We start from the raw sequence: 20,617 nt of genomic DNA, 5'->3' as shown, positions 1-20,617 counted from the left end.
TTTTTTTTTTTTTACATTTTTTGGGGGGTAGTACATTTTTTATTTATTTATTTATTTATTTATTTGAAAGAAATTATTGCTTTTATTAGGCAAGGATGTGTTAAATTTGAACTTTTTATTCATTAAATATAAATAAATAAACAAATAAATATATATACACTATTCAGATGTTACCATTTGTAGTGTTTTTTGCATGTTAATTACATTGACAATGCAAAAAAATATACATTTAAGAAAAATTATCATTTGCTTTCGTTCTTTTTTATTTATTTATACATTTTTGGACATATTGGCAGGTGTGGTGAGATTGACTTTGCTGTTCACAGGTCATGTGCTGTAAGTCATGCACACATTTTGCACACAAACAGTCGCTTTACATTTCCACTCCAGCGGTTACCATGGTAACAGGTGACATTAGCTTAGCGCACATGAGCGCTTGTGAATGTGGATTCTCAAGTCTTGTCTTCCCATGAAGTGTTAAAGCTATTGAATATACAGTCTCTTATGCAAAGTGTGATATTATGTGGGTGAAGCATGAGAAATCGGTGGGATTTTACAGCTTTAAGGATTAGTGGTGTGTATAAACAGATGCTTGAGTCTGTATTTGCTAGTCCATTACAGACTAAAGACCTTTATCACGAGCCACGCGTCTGTCTCCTGATATCTAGGCAAAACGACTTAAGCATGTTTTCCTCTTAATGGACAGCCTCCAGTTTTGATTAGTCATCTAAATTCATTCAACTATACAATAAACCTTAGATTTTGACATTATATCTGGAACTTGATATGGTTTTTTAGGGTTCTGTGTGTATAAAAACACATGCAAATTTCCTAGCATCCCCAAAATGTGCTAGCTAGCATAGTCTTTGGAGGATTGCATCTTTCAGAAGTGCAAAAATAGCTTCTCAGTTGTTGCAGGTTTTGTGTAATGAATATGTAATTTGTGACACATGGAATGCGGAACAGTGATCTCATGAATATTAATTAGAATGTAGGCAATGTTTTGGAGCAACAAATCAAATCAGCTCCTGACCAGTGTTAAAATCAGTGTTATATTATTATAGTTGTTATTGATATTTTGAATCAGATTTTATTTTTATATTTTATTTTCATTTAATTTCTAACGTTTTTGTACTTTCGTTGTATGTTTTTGTTTTTAATTACTGTGTAGTTTTTATTAATTATTTAAAAAAAAACAGTATTTTAGTTTAAGTTATTTTAGGACATTAAGTTGAACTAACTGAAAATGAGAAATGTTGCCTTGGAAAGCTGAAATAAGTTTTTTAAGTTAGTTTATTTTAACAAAAATCCTATATCTAAAATAGTCAGCCATGGAATTGTGTAGGTAATATGAATATTATGACGATTGTGTTTCAAAAAGTGATATTTGTACACTTGGGTTGTCATTATTCCTCAGTTCAATTCCAGTATTCGATTAAAAAAAAATCCCGGAAAAAAAGTTGTTTAGTCAGTAATAAACAAGGATTAAATCGCGCAGTAGTGTAAAAACAATCGTTAGGCCTTTGGCACCCTCTGCAATCATGTTATAATGCGGAATGTATTTTAGCTCTATTGTTTATAATACATTATGTGTTTTAACAGTTTTGTTCAATAAAACCACATGATCACTTGCTTTTGAACTAATCGTTATTGCCTCATTGATATTATATATGTATTTTAAATCATTTTAAAGACTATTGTTCACTTTGGTCTATTTTTATTACTACAAAAAATAATTCTAATTATCCGATTACTTGATTAATCATCAGAATAATCGACTGATTACTTGATTACCAAACGAATTGTTAATGACAGTCCTACTTTTAATGCTACTGTGGTTGTTTATACATTTGCAGCTTGTATTTCAAACTGAATGCAATTGCCGACTTACATTTCCAGCTTTATTAATTTTTCATGTTCTTAGCGTACTGTAGTCATATTCTTTGATATGCAGCTTTACACGCCTGTTGTTCCCCTTGAAACCATAAAACTGTGTGCTTTCATCCATCCATAGCATGCAAATGTATTTTCTTTTGTTTTCACTTCGAAGAACTGAAATGGAGTGTTTTTAAATTTTTCCTGATGAGCTGAACATTAAAAACCAACAATGACTCCTAATGGTCTGGCAGAGGCTGTAAAGGATAAATCAGACGTTTCTGTGCTATTGAAGTGCTCGCAAAAACTGAAAAAGCTGTTTGTTTACAGAGAAACATTGAGGGGAGTTGATGAAAGAGAGTTTGCTAAATGGGTCAGTGCTGTTGAATGTCAGTGTTATTGTGGCGGTTGTATGTGTCTGTGTGTGTTTTATTTTTGGCGCTGTATAATGCGCTCGTGATTGGCAGCATCAGTAGAGCATCAGGCGCCGGTGTTTTCTCCACGGGTGGCCGCGCTTGTGTGTGCTGCCTGCTGTCAGAGGTGTTTTTGATTTATTGCCCTCTTCGGCTGGAACTAAGATCCAGCACAGATCAAGCATATGCACACAGACACACACGTTTTCTCTCCTGACTATTCTGTTACACACAGAAAAGCTATGAAACTGGGGATATAAGATCCGCCTGTCAGTCATGCTTGGCGTTTCAGAGATATGAACGCATCCTGTCTATAAGACACTTCCTGTCTCCAGCTATATGAAAGAGATACCACACCATATAAATCCAGACGTCCAGCTTTCTCTTCTTCACAGTCAAATGTTTACTTTATTTATCTGCCAGTGATTGTTTTTCTGAGTTCAGATCAGTGCTGTTATTATTACCTCAAATACTAAGACTATTAAAAACTGCAATAGTAATTGTAATAAAACTGATATCAATTTAAATAAATAATATAAATTATAAATGAAAATTTTTAAAAGGCAAGCAAGTTAACATGTAAGTGCTAAAATGAAAAAATAGAAAGCTAAATGGAAAAATAAAAATGATAAAAGCACAAAACCAAGAAATTAAACAAATTTCAATGAAAACTTTACAATTATTTAAAATAATAATAATTATAATAAATACTACTAATTTGCATGGTGAAATTTTCTAGGTGATCTCACTCAAATATTTCTTAAGAAATTACTCAAATTTCTAAAAAATTAAAGCAGAAATATAAAAAAACTAATTACATAAGCACATAACTAAATTACAAAAAAAAAAAACTGAATAAAAAATAGATTAAAGCCAAATGGAAATATTAAAAACAAACAAAATAAATTACATAAGTAGATAACAAAATTACAAAAATGTAAACAAATTAAAACAAAAGCATAAAAATCATCAAAATATTAATAAGGATATAACTAATTTGCTTGTTGAATTTTGTAGATGATCTCACTCAAATGTTTCCTGAAGTACTAAAATTGCACAAACTGAGAAAAAAAATAAAAAAATAAAGCCAAACAGAAATATAAAAAACAACAAGAACACTAATACCAAAAAAGTCAACTAAAATTAAAACAAAAATGACTGAAATATTAATTAAAAAATTACTCATTTGCTTTTTGAATTTTCTAGATGATCTTACTGGTGAGCTTAAACAGACGTTTCTTGAAGTACTAAATTTACTAAACTAAAATAAAAATGAATCAAAGCTAAACTGAAATATAAAAAAGCATAATAACAAAGTTGCAAAATCAATAATAAATTAAAACAAAAACAAAAAAAAAATCATTAAAATATAATCATTAAAATTGTTAATGAATTTTCTGAATGATCTCACTCCTGCTGTTCAGTGTATAAACAGACATTTCCTGACTGTTTTCATTGGCCTTAATGTGCAGAGAACAGCAGGAAGGCCTGTCTCTTATTTCAGTAAATGATATGAAGTGATATTCACGGTGCATGACACAGTATTTGACAAAAGACATTGAACCGAATGGTCCTGGAGGTTCATTTCTCTTGTAAAGAGCTCAAGTGATTAGAAAAGCCATTTCTCAAGCAGACATAATTAACAAACTCATCAAGAATCACCGAAAGAGAGAGACAAGCAATATATAGATATAGACAAAAACTGTGAAAGACACAAAGAAAAAGAGAAAAAAAGACAATTTGGAAAAAACACCTTGTAACATCAAATAATTCAAATTCACTTTAGGAAAAGAAAGAGCTAATAAGACTATCAAAGCAATTGCATCATGTAACTATTCATTAAAGAACCTTATATTTAATTCAATTTAAGAAATCAAAGAAGAGTGGAAGAGCGGAATGACAGGCAGAGAGAGGTGAGAGGTTTATAAATAAAGCTTGTGGCCGCAGGCAGAAGATCATAAAAAGATTTTTATGAATCTTCACACACTGTCGTGTTTTTGTGATCTGTGATAGTGTTAGTGAAGTCAAACCGAGACACAGAGAGACGACAACAAGGAAGGTGGAGGACAATTAGCCGTTTTTATCTCCGCTGGGCTCCTGTCTCTCACACACGCAGGGGGTTTGAGGGAAGAACATTACTTACTGCTTCCTGCCGTCTGATGCTAATGCACGTCTGTTAAATATTTCACAATGCACACGCTCTATCTGTCCTGTTACAATGTGGTTTCTTGTCACTGAGTGTTCGTCTCTTCATGATAAGAGAGAAGCCGTGGAGAGAATCGCGTTCGGTCTGACAACTGCTGCCGTTTCTGAGTGTATATTTTTAGTTCCACAGCTATGCCTTGTCCTCTGCCTCTTTCCCTCATGTTTTGTCCTATTTTCTTGAGATTTTTTTCCTTTTGAAGTGGATACTGAATTGTGGGATTTTTGAGAATTAGACTCAAAAACATCAGTTTGAATGCTGAAGCTGTGCATAGTTTTAATGTTGCAGAAGTACAAGTAGCCACAGTATTACACAGACTTCATTACTGAGAGAAATGTAAATAAGATGTTATGTAAGCATCAAACACTGTGTGTGTGTGTGTGTGTATGTGTGTTTCAGAGTTTAAAGCATAGTAGCAAGTAGCAAAGTTATATGGAGCAGAAAGCAGAGCTCATGAATACTGATCAGACCAAGACACATGCGTGGGAGAATCTCACTGAACCTGTCAACAACATGTCCTGGTCATATTTCACCATCTCAGGGAAGAAATATTATTTTTAATTAAAAAGATATTAAAATTACTTTAATGCTTCTGCATGTTTTAGTCAGTTTACTCAGTTACTTATTTTTCTGAATGTCTGGATCTAATTAGTTTCCCTGCCAATTTTAGGATTTTTTATTTTATTTATTTATTTTGAGATGAGAACATTTTTATATAATTAATTTCTGAAATAGTTATTAAAGGCATAACAGAAAATTTCGTATTTTAATTATATGTTAACATTTAACATGCATTATGAAGTATTTATATGTCATTGAATTTATGTCTATTTATATAATTTCATTAATTAGAAAAAGTGTGTATATATATATATATATATATATATACTGCCCTCCAAAAGTTTGGAAACACCCCTGGCGAAGTGTGGTTTTGGACAATATCAGCATAAATCCTTATCATTTTTTGGTGCGAACACATTAAAGTAACTTGACATTATCATTGAAGACCAGCAATAATAATTTTCATTTTGATTACATAATAATGGCAATATATACATGTCAAAGTCAGACATGCCCCTTTGCCAGCTGTGGAGCCTGGTTACTGGTTTAAACTTGGCCCAGGTTTTTAAAAGATTTTTGGGTCAGCACATCTTAATACCTTCAACAACTTATTGCCAATTAAGTTTAGAATACAGTGGATTTAGGCCCAGATTATGCAGAGCTGTATTAGCTGCTAATGGTGGATATTTTGATGAAACGAAAATTTACATTTTTTCTATGTATAAACACTTTATGTAATAAAATATGTTTTCGTAGTTTGTGTTGTCCCTTATCAGTGCAAAATTATCACAAATTAAAAATTATTCATGCCAACACTGTCCAAAACCCCAATTTTCTAGGGCGTTTCCAAATTTTTGGAGGGCAGTGTAAAAGTTCACCTTTTGATTATTGCTGATGCATCTAGTAATTATGAGTCTAATTTTTATGTTAACCCAGCCATATAGTCATTCTTATAGTTGAGTTTATAAAACTACCCAGAAGGTTGGGTTAAACGTTTAACCCAACCGCTTGGTCAAAACAACCATATGTCCATATCTCACCCAGTGCTGGGTTGTATTTAACCGGTTTTTTTAAAGTGTGTCTTTATTTTGATTGTTTATTTTTCAAAATGGTTAATAATAGTTTAATTTGACTTTTTTATGATTTCATCAACTCACATATCCCCTGCAGTTCATTTATTAACCCCAGTTTGGGAAACCCTGGAGTAATGTAATGTTTAGTACACTTCACTTTATACACTTGATTTTAATACACTTCACGTTTTGGACTACAATTTGTGATTTTGAGATTGAGAGTATGGGTAGGGTTTTATTTTTTTCCCAAATTACGTTTCATTTTTTTTTCCACATTTTTTTTTTTTCATTTTCATTTTACTGGATTCCATTTTTTCCATTTTAACTTTTCTGCATTGTTAAATTAAAAAATATTTAACAAAAAGCATGTATAGTTAATTGAAATCATGAAACATACTCAATTTAGTAGTAATTTATTAAAGGTTATCAAAAATGACATTTTTAAGGCCCTAAAAATTAAACCGAATGTTTATTTTGACGGGTTGCTGTGAAGACCTTTAAGTTTCTGTTTCTATATGATATGACGGTAGATTTTCTCAAAAGAAATGGTAAAATGCTTAGGAAGTGACTCTGAGCAGTTCTGATTATGTTCATGTGTTCATGTGCTCCTATATTGAGGCAGTAGAGGCTGAAAACCCTGCGACAGTTTGTGTGTAGTAAACAGAACAGTGCATCTGTGACATTCATTCACACAGAGACACTCAGAACTTGCAGGATTCATTTTGTCTTTTTGCAGCTTAATATTCCCAGATACTAGTCCACATCGCGTTTTGATTAAAGTGTACTGACCTACTTTTGATTTATTCTTCCAAAATTTTGAAACTTCCGTGACATTCCGCATTATACAGTAAATTCCATTTTTATGACTGGATTCCGCAATTCCGCCCACATTTTCCACAACATGGAAATCATAGGGCCCTAGAATATGTGCATGTTTGTAATGAAAAATACTGTCAGAATGAGGGGAAAAAACACTCAAACTGAAAAAAAAAGCATTTTCTTTTTTAAGAAAAACATTATTTATTTCTTTTGATTCTGGGGGTTAAAAGTGACCTGGATAAGTTCTTGACCGGTTTTGTGAAATTCACCAAGCATGTTTTTGTTTTTGTTTTTTTTCTGGCACACACAAAGACCTTGTAGATGGGAATCTATAGGGCAACATGCAGCCTAAGGAACTACAAGAAACAGATGAAAGCGAAGCAAGAGAACAAGAAACAGAAAAGATGATCAGAAGGGAGGAGAGCAGTGGGGAAAAAAGGGGAGGGTCACTCGAGATTTTAATTAGTATGAACACACACACATCTACATGTATAGATCAGGTGTGATGAGTAAGTTGTTCACTCCATGCAAATAAACTTTCCGATTATTGCATCATGTCATTAAGCGAGGCTGTCATCCACAGCTGTATCTCAGGGAGTTTTATTGGACGTGATGAAGTCTCCACCAGCCAATCCCTATGCTGATTTGTCCTGCGGAGGCTGCTGGCATTGTTGCCGTGGCAGCATGCCATTTCACTTTCTTCTTCATCCCTTGTGTCCGGCTTCTCTCTCTGTATTCAATCACTGTATAACTTATTCCTCAGTCTCAGCAGTTTTCTAAGGTTAGAGTCTGTGTTGAGTTTTATGTATACAGAGAGAGAAAGCAAGAGAAACTTGTGCTAATTTTTTTTTTTACAAAAGTAATGTACTGTATAATTAATATGATTTAAGCTTATTTCCATCATTAGGGCTCAAGGACCCTATTGGAATTGCTCAGTTTCTTCTTCTTCTTCAAAATGAATTACATGTTTGAGAGACTAAACATGCTTGAAAACTCATGAAACTTTGCACACACGCCAAAAGTGGTGAAAATTTATATCTGATATGGGTTTCAGAAGTGGGTGTCAGAATGGCTCAATAGCGCCCCCTGTAAAATTTCAACTAAGTGCCCCTTGAGCTACATTTCATGTACTTGTATGAAATTCGGTAGACATATGTAATGCACCAATACCTACAAAAAAGTCACCCAGTAAGTCTAAAACCCAACGGGAAGTCTGTTATTCTGAATTTTCTCTGCAAGTTTTGTACCGTTTTTGCCATTTACAGGCGCTGTATTTACACCAACTCTTAGAGATTTACACAGATCAACACCAAATTTGGTCAGTGTAATCTAAAGCCCTTTGTGACATTAAATTCTGAAGATCTTGAGTTTTCGCCGCAGGGCGTGTCCCTGGCGGCCTGACAAATTTTGATGTTTCGCCATGAAACAGGAAGTTGTTATAATTCAGACATAAAATGTCTGTATGCACCAAAATTCACATGTTTGATAAGAGTCCTGTCCTGAACACATGACCATGCCCATATTCAGTTATAGTCATAGCGCCACCTGCTGGCAACAGAAAGTGGCATGTTTTACTCTCTAACCAACTCCTCGTTGAGATTTCATGACATCAACATTATATTTGGTCAGTGTAATCTAAAGGTCTTTGCGATGTTAAATTGTGAAGATCTTGAGTTTTCGTTGAAGTGCGTGCCCGTGGCGGCCTGACAAAGTTTGATGTTTCGCCATGTAAGAGAAAGTTATTGAAACTCAGCCATACAGTGACTGATCTGTCCCAAGCTTCACCTGTTCGATATGAGTCCTGGCCTGAACTCATCTGAAGGCCAATATTCTGTTACAATCATAGCACCACCTGGCAACAGGAAATGACTTGTTTTACACTGACTTAGTCATGCAGTGTCTAATCTGCACCAACACGTTTAGTAAGAGTCCTGGCCTGAAGACATCTAAAGGCCAATAATTAGTTATAATCATAACGCCACCTGCTGGCAACAGGATATGTCATGTTTTACACTAACTCAAACATACCATTTTTAATCTGCACCAAACTTCATATGCTTGATAAAAGTCCTGGCTTGAAGACATCTACATGCCAATATCCAGTTATAGTCATAGCGCCACCAGCTGGCAGCAGGAAGTTTGGCACATATAAATGACTTTGACATATTCCTCCTATATTTACCACTTTAAATGCATATTGCTTACCGTTTGATGTTTTCCTAAAGCCTCCGGATGGCGGTGAGCCTGGGTACGAGGGCCCTTTCAACACTGCTTGCAGCTTTAATTACATTATGTAACCCAGTAGTTCCAGTCTAGATTACAAGGAAATCGTAAGCCGTTTTCTTAACCATCTCATCCTGAATGTGTGTGATTGTTTGTTTTTCAGTTGTCGCACCAGTAACCGCAAGAGTCTGATCTTGACCAGTACATCTCCCACTCTTCCCCGGCCTCACTCTCCTCTGCCGGGACACATCGGTGAGCACAGCACTCATCACTGATCACATGATCTGCACCTCTGAGATACAGAAACGTTCAGTCTGTCTACATGTGTAATTCTCTCTGTCTGTCTTACAGGAAGCAGTCCGCTGGACAGTCCTAGGACGTTCTCCCCCAGCGCACCGGCCCATTTTTCTTTTGCATCATCCAGAAGGTAAATAAACAACCAACAAGCTGTTCTCCATTTGTTCTATTAGGCCTTGTTCAATAATCTGTGGTTTTTGGCATGTGTCTGTCTCTCATCATTTTGGTAATACAGTAGTACAGTAATGTCTCTGTATTTTGTGAGGCTTCATAAGTTGAGTACCACAGTGAAATGTCATGATGGATAGTTTACCATCGTCTTTTTCCACACTGGCTGCCACTGTGTCATGCTGACATACTTTTGCCAGCAACACTAACAACACTGACTTAACAAAGGATCAGATTTCATCACCCGCGGACAGTCGGTCCTAAAGATCAGATCTGAAGAACAAATTGAGTTTTTGTGAGCAAAGCCTGACTGAAACTGCACATTTTCCCTAGTCAATCTTGGTTTAACTGCTCAACAACAAAATAGTCTCAGGACTCAAACATGTTTAACATCCAGAGCAAAGCTAAAAATCAATGCAGATTTTTTTCCTCGCAAGTGCTTTTAGCTATAACATTTTTTTCTTTGCTCTTGTTTTTTCTTCTTACCAAAGCTGCATTTAGTTGATCAAAAATACAGTAAAACGCTAATTTTTACAAAATATTGCAATTTAAAATAACTGTTTTTTATTTGAATGTATTTTAAAATGTAATTTATTTTTGTGATGCAAAGCTAAATTTTCAGCATCATTACTCCAGTCTTGAGTGTCACATGGTCTTTCAGAAATCACCCTAATATGCTGATTTGCTGTTCAAGAAACATTTCGTATCATTATCAGTGTTGAAAAAAAGTTGTGCTAAATATGTGTTTCATATTTTTGTAAAAACCGTAATCTTTTTTTTTTATTGTCTGGATTCTTTGATAAACAGAAAGTTCTAAATAATAGCATTTATTTGAAATATATAAATCTTTTGTAAAATTTGCAAGTCCTTACTGTCACGTTTTATATATTTGAGTGTTCTTTTTTAGAATAAAAATATTAATTTCTTTAAAGAAAAAAAAAGGAATCCTACTGACCCATAATAATTGAGTAGTAGTGTACATTAAAAATTAAATTAAATGTATTTTATGTTAAATATATTTTAAATGATTTCCATTGAAACATTAAGGTCAAGCTTAAATTATTGATGCTTTTTGTGTGTGTTTTTATTAAAAATGCATTTACAAAGACCAGTTGTAGGGAAATCATATTTGTTTTGGATATATGTAACATTTTATTACAGCTAGTGCTATCAATCAATTAAAAAATTTATTAATTAATCGCACATTTTTTTCTTCTTAATATTAATTCACTTAATATTAAAGTTTTTCAATATACTTTTATATTGCAGTAATTTCACATTCAATCTTCAAGTTAATGTACAAAGAACACAAAGACAGTATATTTTTAATATTTGTTTTTTTTTTTATTACTGAAGATAATTATCACTGATACCAATATTACTGATGTCTCTAGGAAATTATTTTTTCCCTAATATTCAACCATTGACAATAGCTATTCAACATAGCGGTATAATTGAGAGCTATCAATTATAACATTTATTAGACTTTAAAAAATAACTTCTAATTTAAGTGAACTTAAAACAATCTCCACGTAAACACTAAATATCACATAAACACTAAATATTAAATTAAATATAGACAAATCCTTAAAGCTACAAAAGTTATTGATTTCCTCTTTTTTGTTTTGTTCTTTGATTAGCAGACATCACAGCAGCTGCGTTAATAGCTTATTTGGCTGCTATTACTCTAAGAGCTACCACTTCTGATTGTGACGCAGATCTGAAACACATGCTCGTAGTTTCATTCTCTCTTTAATATGAAATGATACAGGCTACAGCACAGCGCCACCACATTTGTGCGTGCAATTGAAGCGTGCATGCTAACAAGCACAGTATAATAGCTGACGGGACAGGTTCTACTGAAGCTCCTCATCACCTGTATGTTTCCCATGCTCGTTTGACTAGCGCCTGGCGCTGAAGTGAAGTTAGAGTGTGTGTCTGAAAAGTCTCCCGCTTAATGTGGTCGTAAAGACGTTCTGCGACTAAATAAACACACTTCTTGTGAAGAAAAAAGAGACAGAGCAGAAGTTGTGAGTGGGGAGGCCAACCCTAGCCCTGCCCCTGCATTAAATATTTTTAAGTATTAACGTGCCAATTATGACACCCCTAATTATGATTTCTTTATTAAAAGTCCACTTAGAACAAAAAAATTACATATAATGTACTCACCCCCTTGCCGCATTAAAACTGCATTTTGGAAGTTCATACTTGGGGCACCGTAGAAGTCCATTATATGGAGAAAAATCCTGAAATGTTTTCGTCAAAAAACATAATTCCTTTACGACTGAAGGAAGAAAGACATGAATATCTTGGATGAGTACATCCAAGGGGGTGAGTACATTTTCTGTAAATTTTGGTTCTGGAAGTGGACTTCTCCTTTAAAGCTGGTCATCAGACCAAGTCTGCTTTTGCTGTGGTTCAGAGGTTCTAAGAAGTTCAATGTGACTGTTTGTGAGCAGCAGGAAGGAGATTCTCCAGACGGCTAACACACACATACACACACATATCTCAGCATCATCACTCCCCAGCGAACGACAGCCCGTCACACAGCCGTTTGTCTGAAAGACGAGTGCGAAGGAGAGATTGAGGGACGAGAGACAGACGATTGATCCGCGCGTTCTTTCCTGTCTGACGCGCCCCTGCCCTGCGAGGGCTAATATTGGATTTAGCCAGTATAAATCTCGTGCAGCGAAATGGTTGCACAGCATGCATCATCAATCCTGTCCAAAGCACAGAGCAGCTGCTTGCAGCAAACACAGGAACATGAAATATAGTGCTTGACAAAGAAGACACAATCCAGCCCAGTGCAGCAGTACATCACAACTAAAGTTTGTACATGTGCACCATCAACAAATGTCCTGAAACTCTCGGGCAGAACCATGCGGTTTGGGTTTCGTTCCTGCTGAGATGTTCTTTTCATTATGTGGAACCGTTGGTTCTGAGCGCACTGGTTCTCCTTTGAACGTGCTCTCTTCTAATGTTGTGGGATGGTGCTTTTAATGACCCCACTGGGAACGTTGCCCGCACAGAAATACACACTAAATAGTGCACAAATGCGACGGTCGCCTAGCAACCGCACAAGAATGCCGCCACATGAAACGGACTTATAAACTCTGCCCACAAAGAACTGTGATAACTGCACTTGCTCGCATTTAATGTTTTACACAAGAAACATCAAACGTACAAGCTTCAAACACTGACATTGTTCAGGCAAACGGGAAGCTCCGCCCCCAACATATGCCATTGGTTGAGCTGATGTTTCTGTTTGTTGCTGCTAGTGGCACTGACACACTTTAGCTTTGTTTTATAGTCTGTTATGCTTATTAAAGCTGCATTTTTTATTAAAAATGCAGTAAAATCTGTAAAATTCTGAAATATTATTGCAATTTAAAATAACTGTTTTCTATTTTAATGTATTTTGAAATGTAATTTATTCCTGTGATGCAAAGCTGAATTTTCATCAACATTACCCCAGTCTTCAATGTCACGTGATCCTTCAACTATTGTGAAAAAACACAGCACTTTTTTAATTTAAAATAGAATCTTTCATATTATTATTAATGTCTTTACTGTCACACTTCAATAATTAAAATAAAATGAATAAAAATAAATAAAATAATTGTATTTTTATTTAATACTCATTTTTTATTTTAAAATATAATAGAATAACAGTTGAGGTCAAAAGTTTACATACATGCTTCAGAATCAGCAAAATGTTAATTATTTTACCAAAATAGGATGGATCTTAGAAAATGCATTTTTAGTACTGACCTGAATAATATATTTCAGATGTTTAAAAGATGTTTACATATAGTCCACAAGAGAAAATAATAGTTGAATTTATAAAAATTACCCTGTTCAAAAGTTTACATACACTTCATTTTTTATACTGTGTTGTTACAAAAATCCTTCATGTTCAACAAAATCTTTGGTTTTTCAGCGTTTTTGTGTATTTGAACCCTTTCCACCAATGACTGTATGATTTTGAGATCCATCTTTTCACACTGAGGACAACTGAGGGACTCGTATGCAACTATTACAGAAGATTCAAACACTCACTGGTGCGAACTGGAGGGTGAAAACTTTTGAACAGAATGAAGATCTTATTTTGCCTGAATATTGTATTTTTTTTCTTATAGTATTGTCCTTCAGAAGCTACAGAAGATACTTACATGTTTCCCAGAAGACAAAATAAGTTAAACCCTGATCTTCAAATTCAGAAGTTTTCACCCCCCGGCTCTTAACACATGGTTTTTCCTTCTGAAGCATCAGTGAGCGTTTGAACCTTATGTAGTAGTTGCATATGAGTCTCTCATTTGTCCTCAGTGTGAAAAGATGGATCTCAAAATCATACAGTCATTGCTGGAAAGGATTCAAATACACAAAATTGCTGAAAAACCAAAGAATTTGTGGGACCTGAAGGTTTTTCTGAAGAACAGCAGGCAGTTTAACTGATCATGACAAACAAGGGAATCATGAACAACTATCACTAAACAAAAAACACAGTTGTGGATCATTCAGGTAACAACACAGTATTAAGAAAATCTGGTACATTTTGGTATGGATTACAAAACAGCTCTCTCTCACTCTCTCTCTCTGTAGGGCCGATGGCAGACGCTGGTCTCTGGCCTCTCTTCCCTCCTCTGGATATGGGACCAACACACCCAGCTCAACGGTACAAGACAAACTCATCCATAGAGTACTGTTGCATTTATATTTTTGACTAAATAGTCACTTGAAGGTGCTGAAAGCCATTTTGCAAAGCTATTGCAGACATTAATACACTCCTCTACCATTAAAAACATGAATATATTAACCAGAAAGGCAAAATGGGATGAGTCAAAATGGGTGAGAATGATGGATTAACAGAGAATCATAATGGGTGGAATAATAATAATCATATTCTGCCCTTTTACTTGTCATTGTTTAAAAAGTAATAATAGTGCACTGTCTAAATCCAGTGCAAGAATTCTGAATTGTTATAATTTATAAAAAGGTAACATTTTTCATATGTTCTCTAAATTTAAATTAATGTCTGTTAATTATATAATGTAAAATTATATTTGGAATGTGGCTTTCATTAAAGCAGCTTGACTTTTTTAATCAAATGTGTATTGCATAAGTTCTGCTGAACTCCTGAAAATAATGATCTCATCTGGACACTGCACTCATATATTTCAATATCTGAGTGAAGTTACAACTGCATGTGTGAGCCTGGACCACAAAACCAGTCATAAGGTTCAATTTTTCTGAATTGAAAAAGATTTAACCATCTGAAAGCTGAATAAATAAGCTTTCCATTGATGTAAGGTTTGCTATGATAGGACAATATTTGGCTGAGATACAACTATTTGAAAATCTGCAATCTGAGGGTGCAAAAACATCAAAATATTGAGAAAATCACCTTTAAAGTTGTCCAAATAAAGTTCTTAACAATACATATTACTAATCAAAAATTACCAAGTTTTGGTATATTTACAGTAGGAATTTTACAAAATATCTTCATGGAACATGATCTTTACTTAATATCCTAATGATTTGTGGCATAAAACAAAAATCAATAATTTTGACCCATACAGTGTATTTTTGGCTATTGCTACAAACATACCCCAGCGACTTTGTTTTGTGGTCCGCGGTCACATATAGTGTGCTCAGAAGTGTGAAGCTACTGGTGAAAACTCTTGTGTTTTTGCATTATGTATGTAATATATATTTGTAAGCAAGCACAATGTATTTTGTGCTTGTTATAATCTCACACGCTCAGTTAAGCAGCTGATTGACTGTAGCAGCACCTGTCAGAGAAACACAATGTCAAGTTGAACAGGAGGTTCAGGCCACATTTGATAGAATGAAGCCAAGAGAAAGCAGACAGCAAACAGCAGCAGTAGCTTTACACTTATTATCTTTCATTTCTTGTTCTTTTCCATTCATGCCAATGCTGAAAATAAATCTGTGTTCATTCAGCCGTTTGAAGACTGTTTGAGCTGCTCAGTTTCAGTGATTAAATGGTTGAAACCATTACATGGTTTTGAAAAGTCATGCTGCATGCTCTTGGTCAGAGTTCTTGGCTTTATCTGTTTTGTCCTCTTAAACTCAAGTTGCTTTTGGCCTTTTATTGACTCTACATTGACATATATTTGAGATTAAAGCCAAACTCATTCACTCATTAACACGGGGGAGCATCGAGTAGGAGTGAAAATCATTACCGCAGGCCTGTGTGTTTCATTGACAATTCACTCAACTCATTTGGGTTGGTAATCTTATTTTACAAGTCTGTCCTGGATTTACTGCACAAGACATGCAGAGCGCACACAAATGAATGCATTAGAAACCTGCCTCTGAATATTCAAGCATGTTGTATATTGAATGGTGACACTGTGTGAACTTGTTTTGTCCCATGTGGTGAGAGTATATAAATGTGTCTCCTTGAGATGTATGGTGTGATTTTCTTAGTCAGTTGTGTTGTTTCTTCAGTCTTCCAGCTCGTCTCAGGAGCGGCTGCATCAGTTGCCGTTCCAGCCCACACTGGACGAGCTGCACTTCCTGTCCAAACACTTTGGCAGCACTGAGAGCATCACTGACGACGACGGACGGAGATCACCGCATGTGCGGCCACGCTCGCGGAGTCTTAGGTACACAATCACACATAAAGCACATTTCAACCAATTTATGCAAAATGCCACTTAGTCATCTTTTATTTTCCTTCTCTCTGTTTTTTTCTTTAGTCCAGGGCGATCACCTTCCTGTTACGACAATGAGATTGTTATGATGAACCATGTTTATAAGGAGCGGTTCCCTAAGGTTAGCGAAACACAAACACATTCATCAGACTATCATTGTGATTGCTTTATATTTAAGTGTTATAGACGTTATTTAAATGTTGTCTATCCATTACCCTCAGGCCACTGCTCAGATGGAGGAGCGCTTGGCTGAGTTCATCGAGTCGTATTCGCCTGAGAACGTGCTGCCGCTGGCCGACGGGGTCCTCAGCTTCATCCACCACCAGATCGCGGAGCTGTCCCGAAACTGTCTGACCAAATCTCGTGAAGGCCTCATCACCACCGTCTACTTCTACGAGCTGCAGGAAAACCTGGAGAAGCTACTGCATGAAGTGAGTGTGGGCTGGATATGTGTGTGTTCCATCTTATTTGAATTGATTTCTCACTTTCTCTGTCTGGATTATTAAATTGTTCTATTAGTTTTATAATATTTCACTGGCTCAGTGTTTGTTTGTTTAGAAATAGATTTTTTTATTGCCTTTCTGATTGCCTTTTTTTTTTTTCAAGTTTTGTTGAAGTGCCAGAAATTTTTAAAACTTCTTTCTACTGGTAAATGTTAACATATTTCTCATTATAAGACTATGGAGGGCCAAATTAAATAAACATTTTAATACTTACTTAAAAAAAAAAAAAAAAAAAAAATTAAATAAATAAAAAAGTTGATGAGCTGACAAGTTTAACCATGCAAAATGAAAAATTAAATGTCACAAGATTGTGTTTACATGAAAAATCAATCCAAAGGTGATGATAAAATAATTCAAATTAATGCTAAAAATGAAATACAGTAGACATTTATTCACTTATGTAGTAATTTAATTATTATTTTAAGGATCTTAAGTTATTATTAAGTATATATATATTCAAATAGAAAACAGTTATTTTTAAACTTTAAATTTAAATTGTAGTAATATTTCACAAAATTACAGTTTCTACTGTATTTTTTCAAAAAAAAAAAAAAGTAAACATTTACCAATATAGAGAAATTCTGGAAATTTCTCTATATTAGAAAATGTTAGCATATTTTTCAGTTAAAATGCTTTGCACTTTTTTAAAGTTTTAATCAAATATATATATTCAATCAGAAAACAGTTATTTTTCAAATTAGAATTTTTTTTTTAATTGAAATTGTAATAATATTTGACAATATTACTGTTCATGTAATGTTCATTTCATTCTTTTATTTGGAGTAATTTGGCCCTTCATATACTATATCCATGATCAAATCTTTTCTTTTTTAAACAGATTTATATTTTGTGTACAAAACTAATCTCAAGCATTCTGAGAAATATAAATTCAAACTCTTCACTGACCATTTTAATTTTCCCCATTAAGATTATTCACCGATTCCAGTGGTCAAATGTGGCTCTAATTGAAGAATCACTGACAAATGAATCCTTTATTAATTTAATGCTCTTCTGTTATCTGTCAGGCCTATGAGCGATCAGAGAGCTCAGAGCTGACCTTCATCACAGAGCTGGTGAAAAAACTCTTCATCATCATCTCCCGTCCTGCCCGACTGCTTGAATGTCTGGTGAGAGTCCACACACACACACTCACACACACACGACTTGATCTGCTGGTCGCTGGGCTTGGTCGCTTCTTCAGCCTACGTTGTGCAGTTGCCGTGGCAACTGGCTGATGGGGTCACCAAGGGTCAGGAGAAGAAAGTACAATGTGCTGAAAGGCTCAAGTCTAACAAAACCCTCGACTGGTATTATCAAACACAAAAGGCTCCCTGAAAATGTGTCCAGTAGTGCGATCACTGGAAATATGGATCAGTGGATAAATAAATAATATGGATCACAGGACAAATACATATGTGGACATGAAATATTGAGTTATTGTGGTAACACTTTACAATAAGTTCCCATTAGTGTAAGTTATAATAACAAGACATGTTTCTTAAGCAGCAAATTAGAATGATTTCTGAAGGATCGTGTGATGATGCTGAAAATTCAGCTTTGTATCACAGGAATAAATTACATTTTAAAATATATTCAATTAGAAAACAGTTATTTTGAATTGTAATAATATTTCACAATATTACTATTTTTACTGTATTGATGCAAAGTAATGCAGTCCTGGTAAGCATAAGAGACGTCTTTCAAAAACATAAAAAAATCTACAAACCCAAACATTTGAACAGAAGTGTGACTGCAGAATGTGCCAAAAAAGCCTGATTTCCATCTTTCTTCAGGAGTTTAACCCTGAGGAGTTCTATCACCTACTGGAGGCAGCAGAAGACCATGCTAAAGAGGGCCAACTGATGAAAGCAGACATCCCGCGATATATCATCAGCCAGCTCGGCCTGACCAGAGACCCTCTGGAAGGTGAGAGAGGCCAAAACAACTGAACATCCTCACACAGCGAGCGTGTTTGTCTCTGGAGGCAAAGAGCGTAGAGGAAGCCAGAGAGAGGAAGGGAAATGTAGGTCATGCTGAGAGACATTTTTGAGATTATGGAACAGGTGAAGGTGGCGCACCGGCGGTGGGAAGTTTGTATTCTTGCCAGGGATGCAGGGAAATGTGTAAGCACTGCTGTGAACCTGGCAAACAGCAGCCGGTTCTGAGTAATGGGGCTTTTTATGAAAAAAACATACATCTACTTACTCTCTCTCACTGCACAACTGAACACAACAAAACTCTTTTCAGGGAAAAAAATGCACTCTGAATATTTTTGAATGCAGCTCGGTTTGTTTAGTTAAAGCTGGAGATTGTATTTTATCTTCTATCCCAGCTTAAAGGATTAGTTCACTTACAGAATAAAAATATCCTGATGGTTTCCCTTTTTCAGTCTTTCTGTCTGCAGTGGAAAAGAAATTACGTTTTTTGAGGAAAACATTCCAGGATTTTTCTCCATATAATGAATTTTGAAGACCCAAATTGCAGTTTCAGTGCAGCTTCATAGGACTCTACATGATTCCAGCCAAGGAATAAGGGTCTTATCTAGTGAAACAATCATCATTTTCTTAAAAAAAATAAAAATGTATATACTTTAATCACAAATGCTTATCCTGCACTAGCTCTGATTCATGCATTAAGTAATCACACTGGAAAGGTCAGATGTGATTAGTTTTTCATCTGTGTACTTCGGTTTAAAAAGGAAGGGTAGGGTGAAAAACTCCATCTCATAATTGTCCAACATCATTGTTTTACCTTTTTTATAAACAGTGTTTTAACTTTATTTGCATGTTCGCTTTGTAAACACTGGGTCAGTACCTGATGTGAAGTCCAGCTAGTGCAAGATGAGCATTTGTGGTTAAAAAGTATAGAAATTGTTGTTATTTTTACGAAAATGAATGATCGTTTCACTAGATAAGACCCTTATTCCATGGCTGGGATTGTGTAGAGCCCTTTGAAGCTGCATTGAAACTGCAAGTTGGACCTTCAACCCATTGATCACCATTGAAGTCCACTATATAGAGACAAATCCTGGAATGTTTTCCTCAAAAACCTTAATTTCTTTTCCACTGAAGAAAGAAAGGCATGAACATCTTGGATGACATGTGGATGAGTAAATTATCAGGAAATTCTTATTCTGATAGTGAACTAAGATGTTTTTATGGTTATTTTCACCCTTTAAACAGTGTGACCCAATGCTCTGTTTGTTTCAGCATCTCATCAGCGCTAATTAGTAGCATTGGCTCAACCAGTGGCGTTGAGTTTAGGCTATTGACTAACCAATGGCAGGTTGATGTAGCATTTGAAAAATGATCATTATTTTTGCCAATTAGTTTAGTATTGCTGCTAATGGGATATTAGAATGATTTCTGAAGACTCATGTGACACTAAAGACTGAAGTAATGATGCTGAAAAAACTGTAAATAAACTAAAAAGGTGCAATTGATTCTCAAATAACACAGTTATGTAATTTTATTCCTCAATTGCAGTATATGTTTATTGTATTGCGATTAATTTTAGTGCTGCTAATATCACCAATTTAATTTTATTTAATTTTTTATTAAATTTTTTAATTTAAAGGTGCTATATCATGAAAATCTGGCTTTTTTCCGTGTTTAAGTGCTATAATTGGGTCCCTAGTGCATCTACCAACCCAGAAAACATGAAAATGGACAACCCACTAACTTTGTTTTGGTAAGCCTTTTTCTGCAAGCTTGTGAAAAAACCAGTGTGTCAGATTTCGCTTCCCCGGTGACAGGGTAAAGGGATTTCATTATAATATTACCGCCCCTTAATCGGCACGTTT

General features: G+C 34.9%; 1 protein-coding gene across 2 annotated transcripts in view; it reads left to right on the top strand.

Moving 5' to 3' along the window:
* Positions 1-20,617, top strand: part of mast1a (microtubule associated serine/threonine kinase 1a) — a 70,939-nt gene that overhangs the window by 29,033 nt on the left and 21,289 nt on the right. For both annotated transcript variants that reach the window (XM_051137974.1, XM_051138057.1), the window contains 8 exons: positions 9,331-9,419; positions 9,519-9,594; positions 14,235-14,307; positions 16,107-16,264; positions 16,358-16,433; positions 16,534-16,743; positions 17,841-17,942; positions 18,609-18,741. In XM_051137974.1, coding sequence (XP_050993931.1) covers positions 9,331-9,419; positions 9,519-9,594; positions 14,235-14,307; positions 16,107-16,264; positions 16,358-16,433; positions 16,534-16,743; positions 17,841-17,942; positions 18,609-18,741 — 917 coding nt within the window. The remainder of the gene's footprint in view (positions 1-9,330; positions 9,420-9,518; positions 9,595-14,234; positions 14,308-16,106; positions 16,265-16,357; positions 16,434-16,533; positions 16,744-17,840; positions 17,943-18,608; positions 18,742-20,617) is intronic.

This window comes from Labeo rohita, chromosome 1 (assembly GCF_022985175.1).
Source record: "Labeo rohita strain BAU-BD-2019 chromosome 1, IGBB_LRoh.1.0, whole genome shotgun sequence".
Lineage (NCBI taxonomy): Eukaryota > Metazoa > Chordata > Actinopteri > Cypriniformes > Cyprinidae > Labeo > Labeo rohita.
Note: the sequence above shows the minus strand (reverse complement) of the source record. Positions and strands in the feature narration are given on the sequence as shown.